Raw genomic sequence first — 16,179 nt, forward strand, 5'->3', positions numbered from 1 at the left:
CCAGCCAAAAATCAAAGTAATCAGTCAGGCCTCAAAAGTCAGGACAGGACAGATCAGCCAAAAGGAGAATGCCATGATGGACCAGGATTTCCTTACAGAAGGCAGTTCATCAGGAGATGAATGTTACTACCAAGCAGCAGATGTACCTACTACAGGCATGGGAGGAGTTAACAGCAAACTGGGAGGGGCTGAGGAGCGCCAGTAAGCTCCTCTGGTTAGAGTGAGACTCAAGACTGGGAAGGAGTGTGACTTTTTTTGGTTCCTGACTCTCGTGAAGCCCCATGCATTCTTTTGGGAAATGATACGTTATAGGAAAATTGGAAAGCACAAAAGAGAGAAATGTTTGGAGTAAGAACATGTAGCCAGGCAAGGTTAGCAGACGCCCGGCCACAATCTCAGTTTCATGATAGGGACCAGTTTCTTGACGCTGCAGAGCCAGTACCCCGCTCTCAAAGCCAACCTGATTTACAATAGGTGGCTGTGGATTTACTCCAAGTCAGATAATTTTCTCAAAAACACTAAGAAATCCACTTGATCTCCTCAAGGAGGACTGGGAAGGTGCAATTCAAAATGCTTCTTTGCCAGTGGCACAGTATGTCTATGAGCTGCAAAAGAGATTTAGTCAGATTCAAAGCATAGCTAAGGAAAATACTGAATCTGCTCAAAAACAGGAAAAGTCCTTTCATGATGCTAAAGCCAGGCATAGAGAGTTCAATGTTGGGGACCTTGCATTGGTTCTGAACCCTCTTAAAACTGGTAAACTTCAGATTAACTGGCAAGGATCAGGAACAGTGATTTAGAAACTGGGAAATGTTAATTATGTGGTACAAATGTCTGACAGAGAAAGAAAGTCTCAAGTTTATCATGCTAGCAATCTTAAGTGTTATATTGAAAAATCTTCTGTAGTGCTGAGATACAATGCTGTCAAGGACTCAGAGAAAGATGGGATTGTTGATATGTTGACAGAATTTCAGAATGCTGGTGATTGGGAGGAGGTGTATTTTAACCCAGAGGTTCCTGAAACTCAACAAGAGACTTTTAGACCTCATTCAACAGTACCAATCTGGTTTTTTTCTAATAAACCTGGTAACACCTCTTTAATTCAGCACAAAACGGATACTAAGGAACCCCCTTCCCCCCATACGCTCATCACCTTACCGGAGCACATGATGAGCAAATTGAAAAAGAGATAAATCTCACACTCGAAATGGGTGTCATAGTTCCCAGCCAAAGTTCTTGGTCTAGCCCTGTTGCACTTGTGCCAAAAGAGATTCCCCAAGGAGAAATTCAGAATGAAATTAGATTTTGTGTGGACTATAGAAAAGTAAATGCTTTGACGGAACTTGATAATTACCCAATGCCAGGTAAATAAGTCTTCACCAACCACACAGAGAGATGGAATATAAATTTAAGTGAAGTCACTTTGCATGGAAAGAATGAAGGCGAGCATATGAGCCTGAAGCTTGTTCCAGCTCATGCAACTAATAACGAATCATACTTTGTCATTATGTCTAAATGAGGCCAAAGTGGTACAACTGGCCAATGGAAATATCAGTGTTGTTCAGTGGGGTTGAAGATAGTTCAGAAAGGCTGAAAGCAACTTAAACAATGACAAAAATGAATCAATTTGCTGAAATAACAACAGAAATATCTGTCATCCAGACATGACATTGCTTAATTCTATGAAGCAAAAACTTCAGAATTTCATGTTTTCTCCTTTTAATTTACATCAGTGATATAGAATCAAACCATTTGCTTTTTCTTGAACCACCATGGGAAACTGATTTTAACTACTGGAAGGTACTAAGTGCACACAGTAAAATTTGGGAAGTTCAGGTGAAAGGCAGTGACCCATTCCCCTCCCATTGCATTTTTTTTCTTCACCATAAGTAAAATTTACCATGAACCTGAAGACTGTAGAACAGCTCAGCTACTCCTGCTGCATTTGCCACAACACACTTATAAATGCCACTGTCTGAGATCTGGGCAGTGTCTATTTGTACAACATGACCTCTGTTCAAGAACATGATGGTGGCTGTAGTGGTGAGAGGGTGGTTATCTTTGTACCATGTGACAGCTGCAAAGTGAAATAAGAGAGCACAAGTTATAAAAGCTGCCCAGAGGCAAGACAGACTATTCTTGGGTCATCAAGAAGCCTACAGCTCTTGAAAAGGATAAAAAGGGAATGATTTTTTTCTCTTGCTCCAGAAGAGGAGAAAGTTAGCCAAAGTTAACAATAAAATAAAATAAAATAACCTTCATACTATTCAACTCCAAACAAGCTCAACAAAAAAGAACTGCCCAGGAGACAGCTTATTTGGTTTAAGCCACCTAACCTTGCTTTCCTCATTGGGCTATTTGTTTATCTGTTCACAATTTCCAGAGGGCAGCCACATTCATCTACCGTCTCTTAATTTGCTAAAAAAATTCTTTGTTGATTATATTGTGGAGTATAACCCCTATGACAACCTATGCCACTTACTACCATATACCATAATGACAGTTTCAAGGTACCAGCTAAAATTCCATCAAATTATTATTTAGCTGTTTGTACCATGGAATGATAGGATATTGAAGGCATTCTAGAGAATGATAGTTGGGAGTTCTAGTCCTGCTGCCCATTAGGCTCTATAGATACCATTTCCTGAAGATCTCTGATTCCCAGGAAGCACTGACAGCAGCTTCCCTTTTTTTTAACATTAATAGGAAGTACAGGCCAGAAAAGGCCATGCAGCCTCAGAGTTAGACTCTTCTCTAAGTGAGCAACACGGTGGTGCTTATCTATATGTTTGGGACTTGAAACACCCAGAGGTCTATATGGGGAACTCCATCAGGAGATAGAGTCTAAAGCAATGAAAGAGCATACTCATACACTAGAAGGGCAGCGTTAAACGAAGCCTTTTATGGAAACATGAGACATTACAGACTAAACATCACAGCTGAAACTTTTTGTTTCTGTCAATGCAGTCTCATCACAAATGCAACTGCTGAGTAATCAGTGGCACATCTATGTCCTACTCAGGCATGGCATCTGAAACCATGTCCAGGACTAAAACAGGTGATGTGGATGGGAAAGTGTGTATAAACTTTATCCCACATCCCTCCCCATCTGAAAGTGATCAAGACCTTCAGGTGATGAACGCAAAGTTCTGAAGCACAGATCGTAAACATGTCCATTTAAGCACAGTTACATTGCTTGTATGATTATGGGTTTGCTTGACCAGTCAGCCATTTTGAAAACTGTGAATTGTGCTAAATAATTAATGTGACTGTACCTGGCAAAGGATTTCCAGATGCTTTGCACTCAAGCTGTATTGGGTTGTTCACAATCACTGTCTCATTTATCATTTTTCCTGCATCCTTCAGACTGGGAGGCTCTGGAAAAAAGTAGAAAATTATGCTGGACTGTCAGTTCCTAAGCCATACAACACCCAGACTTTCTCTATGCTTATCAAATTTCTTTGTGTTTAGCATGTTTCTGTGACACTGTGAACCCCATTACATTTACCAACACAGAAGCAAGGCTTCTGTGACACTGTCAGTGCAACTAAATGTTTCTCAAGAAAAGCAAATTGATTTCATAGAGACAGGCTAGTGGGGTGGCAACATATCTCTAACCACAGAGCCTTTGAAAAACTGCTGTGGTCTACTGTGTATATACTTACAATGACAATAAATTATTATTATTATTATTATTATTATTATTATTATTATTATTATTATTATTATTATTAGGAATTTATAGGTCAGAACTAGTAAAGTACATAAGAATGTTGAGGGACTGAAGTTACTATATTTTTCCAACAGCAGCTCTAACACACATGAAGTTGCACTCAGAGGAACTACACATCACCGAGGAAGTCCCCTGGGCAGAATGATTATTTTTCTAACACTTTCTGGGCTTGTATGAGACTCAATTTTTTTTATCTGCCATATTCAGGACGCTAGATTAAAGCTGATCCACAAGCTCTCAAAATAAGCATTTCCTAACCTTACTGGAAATATATTTCAAAACCAATAAGCTATCTTACATCCCTGCCTTCTGCACAGTAGTAACAAAAGTTAATTTGAATGTCACTAACATTGTCTCTGAAAGATCTGCCTTCATGGAAACATGGACTGTGGTCCAAGAAGCCACATGTTTACCAGTCATACTACCTGCACAGCCAGTTGTTCAAAAACCGCTTAAAAAGCCATGCTAATCTTTTGAGATGTCTCCATTTTTTTTTTTTATTGTAGGAATAGTTTGTGGCACTGACTTCAATATCTTGCTTTTTAGATAACACTTTCCATTCTTTGGCTGTTTCTACCCATGCATTCATCGCTTTTTATTGAAAAAAATGTGCTCAACTTTCTCTTTCCTTTACTATTGTCTCTAGGATAGCTAGTCCCATTGCTCCTCTTTACCAAAATGAAGGTATTAGCAAAGGAAGTGAAGCATTTTTGGAGTTCACATTCTTGGGAAAGTCAGACTTCCAACAGATATCAGGGTACTTGAAGCAGCCAAGAATTCTGTGACTGATGTTCCCATTTCACAGGCCTACGATGATTATCCAAGGGAAAGGTCTTGTGTTGGTCCAAGAACATAATGCTCCTTGATAGTCCTGCTCCTCCGTGTCATATTCCACCAATTGCATGTCTCACCACTTGGTATTCTTCATCCTTAGAGCATTCTACCTCATTACTCTTCCAGGACACTCTACTTTGCTCATGAACCCTGTTCTCAAGTTCGCACCAACAAGCTCCCAAGGAGTATTAGTACAGCTACAGATATGGCAGCTGCTAGCTCTAGTCACAAAAATCATTCTGAGAACCATATAATATAAGGGAAATGAACTCAGATAGTCCTAGTCCAAAAGAACACAGGGATTAAGCTAAAACATGCTGCCCCTCCTCTTATGTGATGGCCTTCTAATACATCTGCAACCATCCAAAAGATGCTTGTATCAATCAAATAAACATAAATTCTCAAAATTCTCTCTAAATCCCCAGATTCACAGCAACCCAATTTTTCACAATACTGGAGACTCAGCTTCAAAGCTAATGCTCACAGAAGTGACAAAGATGAAAGGTTCTGTCTTAGATATGGGGATGAATAAAGAAACAAATTGCAATATTCATCAGAAATCTCTGCTTCATGTAATACTCATCACTTTGTATTTGTCAATTCTGGAGGCTCTGATAAATATAAAATAATGAATATTTACCTCTTTTCTTCGTCCCTTTGTTGGGCCTGGGCCCAAAGAGCAAGCTAGGCTGCTGGAACAGCTGTTCAAGGAGCCTAGTTTGCTCTCTCTGCCTATGGGCCCACCGAACAGCTGTTCGGCAGGCGCTCGCTCTCTCTACCCACACAGTCCATGACCTGCCCCCTTCCCACTGCCACCCGTTGCCTTCCTACCTTGTCCTGTCACCACTGCTAGAAAGGAAACCACCGTTCTGGAGGGCTAGCCTTATTTTTTTTTCTGAGAGCACCAATCAACTGATTGGCACCTCTAGTGGCAGAGAGACTGTGCTGGCACAGTTCTGCCCGGCTAGCCTGCTCTCTCTTCCTACAGGCCAGTTCCATAGACAGAGAGAGCAGGCTAGCCATCCGGAACTGTGCCAGTGGGCCAGCCTGATTTTTCTGCCTCTGTTGGTGCCCACAGAAGCAGAGAGAGATTAATGGCATGATTCTGCCCGGCTGCCTATGGGCTTGGCTGGTCGGCACCCGTAGAGACAGAGAGAGCAGGCTTGCCTGCTGGAACCACAGCTTCCATTCCAGTGCCACTGCTGCGGCCACCGTCAGGCCATGGTAAGAAGGCAAAAGGGGGCAGTGGGAAGGGATGGGGAGCAGAGGGCTCATCCTTTGACAGGCTATCTAAAAAAAAAAAAAAAACCCAACAAGCAGACAAATCAATTTGTGGTTCATCAAAAATTCCTGGGGAAATTCATTGGTCATGGATCATCTCCATGTCACTCAAAACATACTGGAGATATTAAATGGTAAAACAAATATATGAAATGTTGGCCAAACAGTAAGAATTGTACAAGGAAAAGGGCACATGTATGCATGTGATTAGCACAACTGATGGGCTACAAGAAGCTACCAGTTAGAATCAGGAAAGCGTATTACCATACACATGGAGCTGGATATGCTCTTGGGCTTCCCCAGCTGCATTTGTTGCTACACAGGTATATCTGCCAGCATCTTCCATGAGGACCTTGGCCAACTGCAGAATGCGTCCTGAAGATTCCAGCTGCTCCAGAACCAGATTTTTAAAAGAAAGAGAGGGGGAAAAGCAAGGCACGTTTGAAAGGAGGGATATAGCCACTCAGCTTTCCAACAGAATAATTTATGAAAAGGTAGGTTTTTTTTCTGCAGCCTACAAAATATTTATGCATAGTTACTGTTTCAAATTTTGGCTCAAACCCCCCAAAAATGCTATTATTAAAAATCGCTTTACCAGTTAGGGTAAAACTGGTACAATGAATAAATGTACTTCATTTCCATGCGTTGTTTGAGCTACATAATCAGGTATCTTTAAATCTTTAAGAAAAATCTTTAAAATAAATCTTGGATTGTTGTGAATATATACGTAGTTGTTTCCCAATCTTTAAATTTCAGCTCCTGTCTCAGGCTTATAACTATGGATCAGAGTTGAGAACCTTATTCAACCCAAAGGTTAAATGGTCTCTGGAGAAGCAAGTCAGAGTTTGCATGCTGACAGGTCCACGACCAGCATAGGTGGGGACATCCTTCCACTGATATCCTTTCCCTAACATTACTTTCCAGACCTTACTTGTTGCCTCTCTTTCTGTTTCTCTTGCACACAGCCCCTCCCCTGCTACAATCCAGATTTTTAAAAGCTTCCATTAATGCCAAGGGGGTATTTTTAAAAACCTCACTGCAACAGGGGAGGGTTGCTTTTTTAAAGAAGGAAGTTGCAGCATTGGGGGAGGAGAGGATGAGCCCTTTGGGCCTCCATAGAAACAATCAAAGTTTATTTTAGTCCCCGCTCCCATGCTACAATTAGTTATTAAAATCCTCTGTTGGCACCAGTGCATGCTTTCTGAAAGCCTCATGGCAGAGTAGGAGGGATAAAGACTAAAAAGAAAGACTGTGTGTGCAACTAGACAGTGAAGTTATTCTGGGCTGAATCAGGCTAAAGGGTTACTTGAAAGTGCAGCCTGACATTAAGAATGGTCCTTGCATTCACAAGCAAGGATTGGGCAGTTTCAGGACAGGAAACTACACTGCACCTCAAAGTGAACCTCTTTAGCTCATTCTTGCCTTCAGATCACTGCCTCTGCTCTTGCCTCCCCCTCCATGGGGAGTGGGGAAAACAGGAATATATATATATATATTTCATTTTTATACTGCCTGTCTGACAAATGGTCACTCTGGGCAGTTCACAGACAATAACAAAAATAAGAACAAATGTGACAAAATCAGGTGCATTAAATTAAATTAACCAATTAACCAATTACAAATTAACAAAAAACAACAGGTAAATGATATGCTGCGAAATTGCCATGACATCCAAGTGACATAGCACTAGAATCTAAAGAAAGAGAAAAGAAAGGAAAAAAGTTATTTATTGTGCACTGAGTTGCCCAACTCACTATGCAACAATGTCTATGCTGATCTTCTAAATGAAGGGAAGGGAAAATTTGATTCCACTATTCTCCTGCAAAGTTCCATGTAACTTGAAAGCATGTAACACAATGGTTTCTGCCACTAGAAGTCTGTTTCATCATTGTACCTCTTCCATATGTTTGGTTCCCTACAATCAACACAGCAAGAGGAATGCATATTTTAAAATGTGGCCCATTGAAATCTCAGTACTTACCCCAATATTTTCTCTAGCTGTGTTTATGGGCTGGCTGTCTTTCAACCATGTAATAGATGGGATGGGTATACCATTGGCTATGCACTGCAAGGTTAGTGGTTTGTGCATCACCACAGATCTCTCAGGTGGTCCAGTTGACTTGATTGTTGGAGGCACTATAAAAATCAACAGAGAATTTTATGCAGAGCTTGTAGAAATAAAATACTGTCCCACAAAACATTCAAATTAATAATTCATTTTATTCCATTTCCTTTCAATCTCACCTCTCCTAATGCAAGGACCACAAAGATTTCTTGTGAACCACATAGACAGCATAGTTGTCGATGAAAATAATCTCTGTTGGTTGTTGTGGGTTTTTCGGGCTCTTTGGCCGTGTTCTGAAGTTTGTTCTTCCTAATGTTTCACCAGTCTCTGTGGCCGGCATCTTCAGAGGACAGAGTGCTGTCCTCTGAAGATGCCAGCCACAGTGACTGGTGAAACATTAGGAAGATCAAACTTCAGAACACGGCCAAAGAGCCCGAAAAACCCACAATAACCATTAGATCCTGGACGTGAAAGCCTTTGTGAATACAAAATAATCTTTGTTCATGATTACATTATTTGGTCAAACAAAATAATACATTAATCATGAAGGTGCCACTGAAAATGTCAACTGTAACGCAATAGTCTATTACTTAATTTCACTGCCAACAATGACAGAAGTAGTCAGAATTCCATTGGGATCACAGATTGCAGAAGGGCAATCATGCAATGATCACACAACTGATTGCATGTGCAGTTGTACAACTGCTTGCATGACTGCTGTCATGTTCACAGTAACACCAAAAATTAGAATTTTGACCTATGGGTTTAAGTCCATCTCCTGAAATGCCATATGATCTCGGACAAAATCCATGCTACAATATCAAAACAGTGTGTTTCCCTGCTATGGCTCCATGTTATTGACTGCTACTGATGGGGAAACGTGCAGTTTCATAACATTCAAGTACAGCTATGTTGCACTCCACATTGCAGGAAGAAGTGGTAAAGGATGGACTAGAAATATGTGGACCTCCACATGTTGTTTGAACTGCATCAGCTGACATCCTGCATCACTGGCTATCCTGGCTAGGGCTGATGGGAACTAATGTTCATACATTCTCCACTCCAGAGGCAGTCTTCATGTCTCTTGTGGGATGAAATCAGGTGCATCATCAAAACAAAGCACAACAGTGTGTCAGTCATACAATCCCCTCCAATATCTCAGCAATCCAAATGCATATTAAGTCAGTGCTTAGCTCCTGATGACCAATTATGAAACAAACGAAACTAATCTGCAAACTAAGAGAGCTTGCAGGGTTAGAATCAGACAGTTTTTCAAAGAATTGCCACTTCTAGGAACCAACAGTAGAAGTTCCTCTGGAAAAAAAAAAGACTGAAAATATTCAGAGCAATGATTTGGCAAACAAATTCAGCAGCAAAAAATGGTGCAGCAGAATTTACTTGGTAAATTCTGGGTAATTAAAATAATAAAATTCTGTTCCAGTATATTAAGTAAAAAGCCACAACATATTTAAGAGACATTGATTAGAAATGGATGAAAAATATATGGACAGATGGAGAAGGGGAGAGAGAGAAGCCACCCCACACAGCCACCCATTTTCTTTTATGGAAATATAACACACCATGCACAGTAACTTCAAATTCCTTTTTGTTTTCGCCCGCCTTGTTTGTTGCTACACACTGGTAATGACCAGTGTCTGATACTTCAGCTCGTGAGATGACAAGTCTGTGTCCATTTAGTAAGAACTTGTATCCAACTCCCCCTTCAATAGGCAGGCCATTTTTAAACCACCTAGGAAATGGAAAGTAGATTGTCAAAATAACACATTCATATAAGCTGGGGTTACATCTGATAATACATTTCTCTTCTAAGAAATTGCAGAAATGGAGACTCGGAGTCTGAGACCTGGTTTACTGAAACACCTTGGACTGTGTGCTCAGGCTTCAGCATTGTCTTCAGATGCAGGAAGTAACATGGTAATCTACTCCAGTCCCATGAGAGTGGGAAGAAGATTTTGTGTTTATAAAAAAGGGATACACAAAAAAATTGTAGGTTTTTTTTCTCTGACTTCTTTCATGTAACCTTATGGTGCCCTTTCACCCATTGTCTGCCATCAAATGGCCTGAGGTATTTTCCATCCCACAGCACTTCCAGGGCAGTGAGCAGCCAATCAGAACATCCAGTGGAATTTTGACTCTGTAAAAGGGCCTAGAACCCTGTGAGAAGGAATACTGCTTGTTTCAGTTGCTCTTTGTAGAATCATCACATGCCGAGCTCTCAGTGCCCTCTACTTTGGATTGCTGCCCGTGGCCTGCTGTCTGCTTGCCTACCAGCTATACTTCCATCTTGGATCCTTTCCTTTTTTTTGTTTTTTTTTTTCTTTGATTTTTTCAGGCTTTCCCCATTTCTAGATTTTTTTCCTGCTGCCAGGCAGCCTGTTTGTGCCAGCATATCTATTTGGGATTTATTTTTTAAAATCCCCACCCCACCCCCAATTTCTTCGGAGATATTTTTTTTTCCACAAATAGAAGTATCTGGAAGTATACAAACTTCAAGGGTCAGGTAAGACCAATGTCATGCCTGTACTCCACACTAGGGATCACAACCTTGGCATTTCCCTTTGATATGTGATCATGAAAGATCCTAAAGAACATTTCAGTGGTTACAGCATTACACATCTTTCTGAAAGCAAGATTACGTTATGCATTCACACCAAGAAGCTCTCACTGTTGTTGAGATGTTTCAAGAAAGGGCTGGAGGAACTCATGGGTGTGCACCAACACTTGATTGCAACAATCAGAGGCAAGTATGTTTAGGTGGATGTGAATATTTTATATCCACAGTGGCACGAACAAAGCATCCATGTATATATTATGATTGGATTTGAATTATGATTTATGGGGAAAGGTTTTATGTTTTACTGCTTTTAGACAATTACAATAAAAATATTTTAAAAGAAATTGAAAAAAAAACTAGAAGATAAACCTTTTTCCTGGAATTAGACTCAACACTGACGTACCAGGTACAGAGCTTATAGCTGTAACAAGTATCTGCAGTAGGGACAAAATGTATCTACAATGATGCCACAAGATGTTACATTGGGAAGCCATGGGAAGAGTGAGGAACTAGTGCTAGGCCAAAGTTTCTCAGAAGACTTATTTTATTTTATTGTAGTGAATCATTCTGATTTTTTTCTTACTCTTGTTGTTCTTATCTGCCATCAAGTCAATTCTAAAGCTCTCCTCCAGCACCTCATTTCAATGAATCTCTTTTTTTCCCCTGTCAGTTTCCTTAACTGTCCATGCATGGTGATCTCCCTCTTATTCCTCTAGAAATAGATTCTATTTTGCAAAATTATTTCCAAAAGTTCTCTATCCTTCCCCCCCATGTTGCTGCCTCCTTGCTATCACCACCACAAATCCCTAAAATTTCACAATGTATAGGGCACTGTGGAGGAAGTGCAATGTGGGCCAGATTGCCAGCCAAGTTATTGTTGTTTTCACATGGAGTGGCAGTGCAGGAAAAAAATCATTAGAGGAAAAAAGAGCAAAGTTATGTTACAGCCAGATAGTCCCAACTCTGAGAAATTGCTGGAAAATTACTTCTCCAAAGAGATTTGAAATGTCCCCACAATTCCTCTGTCTATATATGGGGAAGACGATTTCAAAAAGTCTTTTCTGCACACCTATACTATAATTAGAAGGAGCCTGTTCATCTCCCTTTGTCTGGAAAACAGAGTGCAGTACTACATGATATATTATAGGCCTTAGGTTCCAGATCACGCATGTTTTCCACTTTCTTTTCCATAGTACTGATTTCAGGCACCTTGCATTAAACAAAATGTTTCCCAGTTGTAAACCTGGATGACATCACTGGAAGAGCCAGCTTGGTCCTCGCTTGGCATAACCAGCTCTTATTTCTCAAGCAACCAAGTTCTGTCTTGGTTAGGTAAGAAAGTATGGGGAAGTATCCCATCATAAAAAAGTGGAAACAAAGAAAAAGAAAGGAATTGGAAGAAAACTGAAAGAGGGGAGGGAGGAAAATGGTGAGTGGAAACTAGAACTGGAAGAAAAGATGAACTGCACCCACACCACAGCTTCCTCCTAATATCAGGTGTTTGATCAGAGGCTCCACAGAGCCTTGTCTCATGGTGAGAGGCAAAACTAGTTTTTCCTTAGTATATATTTCCCTCTGAGAGGACAAAGACAGAGAGTAGCAGCTGAAAGACTGATCAAGGGGGTGCCCCACTCTAATATTTTAATATACTGCACTTTGGTCCATGAGCTACCTGTGAACTTATCTCCTTTTAAATAATGACGTGTACCACCAAGTCAATTCTGGCTAATAACAACCCTTTTCAGGGTTTTCTAAGTAGAGAGTACTCAAAGGTTTCCTAGGTAGAAACATACAGAAGTGGTTTACCATTCCCTTCTTCTGGGAAGACTCTGGCACTGTACAGCTTGTACAAGGCCACACAGGCTGGGGTTTTTTAATACACAGAAGGGAATTGAACTCCCAGTCTCTGGCTTCACAGACAGATGACTACCCACTGAGCTAACCTCACCACCTAAAGGGGGGCTGGGAAAGGGAACACACCATTATTTTAAAGGTAGAGGCAGAAAACCTACAGAACCCCTTTTCTTACATCTAGAAAAATATATGTAGCTGAATAACCAATACAAAACACAACCCACTTAGGGTTAATTGAAGCTTTCATCATCCAACATAGATCTAAAGCAGCAAAGAGTCCTGAAGTGCATTAAAAACTGACAGGTTTTTATGTGTCACCACATCAGATGCTTGTAGTACAAGACGGCTTGCCTCTTGAAATTATTATTTTTAACTAGCCAGCCCACTCTAAACAAAGTAATTGGGTTAACACTGCAATTCGACCACTGCATTTCTACCACTAACCACAAAAGAAAAGAGGCACCCCCAGGAGAAGCAGCAGCAGAACAATAATAAAAGTGCTATCACCCACCATACCACCACTCTCTCTTTTTTTGCCTGTCATTGAATGTTGCTACTTTTAATATTCACTTCATGCCAAATTTCATATGAGAGCAACTTGGGCAATATCTATTTATTTATTTATTTGACTATAGCCTCTTACATGATTTTTGGCAGCGGTGATCCTGTCGCTGGGCAGTCCAGCTCTAGGGGGCTGTGGAGAATCACAATGTGGTCTGAAGAATCATTTCCCCCTTCCACACTAGGTGGGACTGGAAAAAAAGAATGCAAAGCAGAATGCACTAATTTATTGGAAATGAACATTTGAAATACCTTTTTGAGCTTCTCCCTTTTTTAAGTGGTGGGAGGTTTCCTTAGACAAGAAATAATGTGGGACTTAACAATGTCTGTAATAATCAATGTATTTACAAGCTGAAAAGCAAATGCAGAAGTAGTTTCAAAATAGATTTGATCCACAACTTTAAAACCTTAAACTAAATACTTCATTAAATCCCAAATCTGCTACTTGTCACCTGGTCAGCTGCCTCAACATACGCCTTTTACACTTGGGTGGACAAATCTGCTTCACTATCCCAGAAGCCTGCAGATGGATGTGATTCCAGTGATACATTCTAAGACAGCATTTGACATTAAAATGCCAGGAATTGTTTATTTAAGGTAGTCTTGGGTCTATCTCCCCCCGCTAGCATTAAAAAACAACCTTTCCTATACAGTGGTGCCTTGCTTAACGATGATAATCCATTCCAGGAAAATCGCTGTTAAGCAAAAACATCGTAAAGCGAAATTTAAAAGCCCACTGAAATGCATTCAAACTGTTCAATGTGTTCCAATGGGCTAAAAACTCACCGTCCAGTGAAGATCCTCCATTTGGCGGCCATTTTCGATACCTGTATAGCAAGGAATCCATCCCTAAGCACAGCGGGGAGCCATTTTAAGCACCCGGTGGCCATTTTGAAAACCCAACGATCAGCTGTTTTTTATCGTCATAAAGCGAAAATCGGTTCCCGAAGCAGGGAACTGATCATCGCTAAGTGAAATTCCCCCATTTAGACCATCATTTTGCGATCGCAATTGCGATCACAAAAACATCGTCATAAAGCGGATTCTTCCTAATGCAGGGCAATCATTAAGCGGGGCACGACTGTATTCCTTGCCTTCAAGATTCTATACAATGGGAACACATGTTTTAACACAGACTAAATAAAACAGCTGACATTCTCTCTTTTTACCCACCTAGGATTTCCACATCATATTTGATTTCCTTTTCTCCTGCTATGCTGGTGGCCACACATACATACTGTCCAAGGTCAGTCTCTCCAGCTTTCAGGATTTCCAGCTTCCTTCCACCAGACACAATGTGGAGATTGTCACTGGCTTTCACAGGAATTCCATCCTTTAGCCAAGTCAATAGGGGAGGTGGGTTGCCAGCTGCATTACACTCCAACACCAGCGAACTGCCAGCAACCACTTGTTTGTTCTGGATTGTTTCAGAGTCACCCTCAATAACTGGAGGGACTGGAAGAAAACAGAAAGGAAGAAAGACAGTTTTTGAAACCAGAAACATTATTATTGAAATGTATAAATATGATCTCCCACCACATAATGCAGCCTACAGGGAATATGCTTGAATGTCCAACATTCAAATTTAACATGAAACCTGGTGCTTCCGGATGTCCTCCTTCATATAAAAAAAAATTATGGGGGCAGGGAGTTCGGAGATTCTCATGCATTCCAAATTGTAATTTTTCTGTGTTTTCCCAACTTTTTCTTCCATTATTCTTTCTAAAGCAACTCCCCTAAGGAAGAACAGATGAGTAGGTGTGCAACATAATTTAACTGGTAGCACTAGGAGTGCATCATCTGGAAGCATCCATTTTTTTAAGAGCAGAAGTTTATAGCTGTTCAAGAGCATATGTAAATCAATGTACTTAAAGGCAGCAATGCTGAAAATGGATTATGTAGGGGAAATAATTTAAAAAGAATATGTTTCTTTTTCTCCACTAGCAAAATACTGTTATTTAAGGGAAGAATGCCGAACAGGTGCATTATTTTGAGCTATTCTTTATAGATTTTCCTTAAGTAGTCACCAAGGGCAGTCACTAGATATGGCCAATCTAGGTATCAAAATGGCAAACCTGAAGTTTCTTCCCAGATTTATATAAAGTCAGGAAGCGATGTTTTAAAGCACAATATGGTTGAGAAGCAGATGTGAGATGTGGTTGAACCCCTATGCATACTTTCTCTCAATGATATTTGCTAAGGCCTGAGGTAATCCCAACTAGGAATGAAAAGGTAAGAGTGAAATGGTTTCAGAAGAAAATTGCAGGCATGTGAGGGGGGAATTTAACATTCCTTTGCCTCACACCTTTGCTGTATCTCATACTATTTGTCTCCAACCTGTACCAGATGAAAGTCTGTGGCAATAAGGTACCAAAGAACATATTCAAGTGAAAAAGTAGCTATTTTCCTTTTGTCAGGCCCAAAAGCAGTTAGGGTATCCATATCAGCTTCCAGATTTGTTGACTGCACCTGTTTAAGAAGTGATAATAGCCAAACAAATCATACATTACACTTCATCTCCTCTTACCATAAACATCCACTTGGAATAGCTTTTCGGCAGTTCCAGCTACGTTAGTTGCTTTACAGGTGTATTTAGCAGAATCGGAGACTTGAGCATGAGGAATCTGAAGGAACTGCCCTCTTTCCAGGTAAAGGGCTTGGGTACTGGAAGTGATGGGGTGTCCATTTTTATACCATGTTATTGTAGGAGCTGGGATTCCCCTTGTCTCACACTCTAGCTTTATTATGCTGTTCAGCAATGCTGAGACTTCTATGGTAACATTTCCTCCTTTAACTGCAGGTGGGACTGTTTGTAGGGAAGGAAAAGAGAAACACACTGTAATCTATGATGGAAAGATGGAAGAGAAAGCCAGTGCCTGATTATAACATGAACTATAAAATGTCCCCTGTAGAGATATTTTTTGTTATACCACCAAAAGAGCAAAATAAAACATAGTGTGCAGTGTTGTGAAGAAAAATATTTTAAAAAAATTTTAACTGTACTTTAATTGGCTGCTCATCTAGAGGTTGGAAGTTTGATTCCACATTGTGCCTCCTGGGAGAAAAGGCAGCCTATATAGTTATAGTCAAGCTGCACAGTCCCAGAATGCCCCCAGAAGAAGGGAATGGTAAATCACTTCTGTGTGTTCTCTACCTAAGAAACCCTAAAAAGAGTCACCCTAAGTTGGAATTCACTTGACAACACACAATTGTTGTTGTTGTTGTTGTTGTTGTTGCTGCTGTTGTTGTTGTTGTTGTTGTTGTTGTTGTTGTTGT

General features: G+C 40.4%; 1 protein-coding gene across 1 annotated transcript in view; it reads right to left on the reverse strand.

Annotated features, from left to right (window-relative positions):
- The window catches only part of HMCN1 (hemicentin 1), a 372,920-nt gene that overhangs the window by 164,547 nt on the left and 192,194 nt on the right, over positions 1–16,179 (reverse strand). The window contains exons 32-39 of the mRNA XM_078393073.1: positions 15,431–15,709; positions 14,077–14,358; positions 12,986–13,094; positions 9,494–9,663; positions 7,830–7,984; positions 6,113–6,236; positions 3,276–3,377; positions 1,901–2,077 (exon numbers count right to left, since the gene is read on the reverse strand). Of these exons, the coding sequence (XP_078249199.1) occupies positions 1,901–2,077; positions 3,276–3,377; positions 6,113–6,236; positions 7,830–7,984; positions 9,494–9,663; positions 12,986–13,094; positions 14,077–14,358; positions 15,431–15,709 (1,398 nt within the window). The remainder of the gene's footprint in view (positions 1–1,900; positions 2,078–3,275; positions 3,378–6,112; positions 6,237–7,829; positions 7,985–9,493; positions 9,664–12,985; positions 13,095–14,076; positions 14,359–15,430; positions 15,710–16,179) is intronic.

The sequence above is a fragment of the Pogona vitticeps genome, chromosome 4 (assembly GCF_051106095.1).
Source record: "Pogona vitticeps strain Pit_001003342236 chromosome 4, PviZW2.1, whole genome shotgun sequence".
NCBI classification, from domain to species: Eukaryota; Metazoa; Chordata; class Lepidosauria; order Squamata; family Agamidae; genus Pogona; species Pogona vitticeps.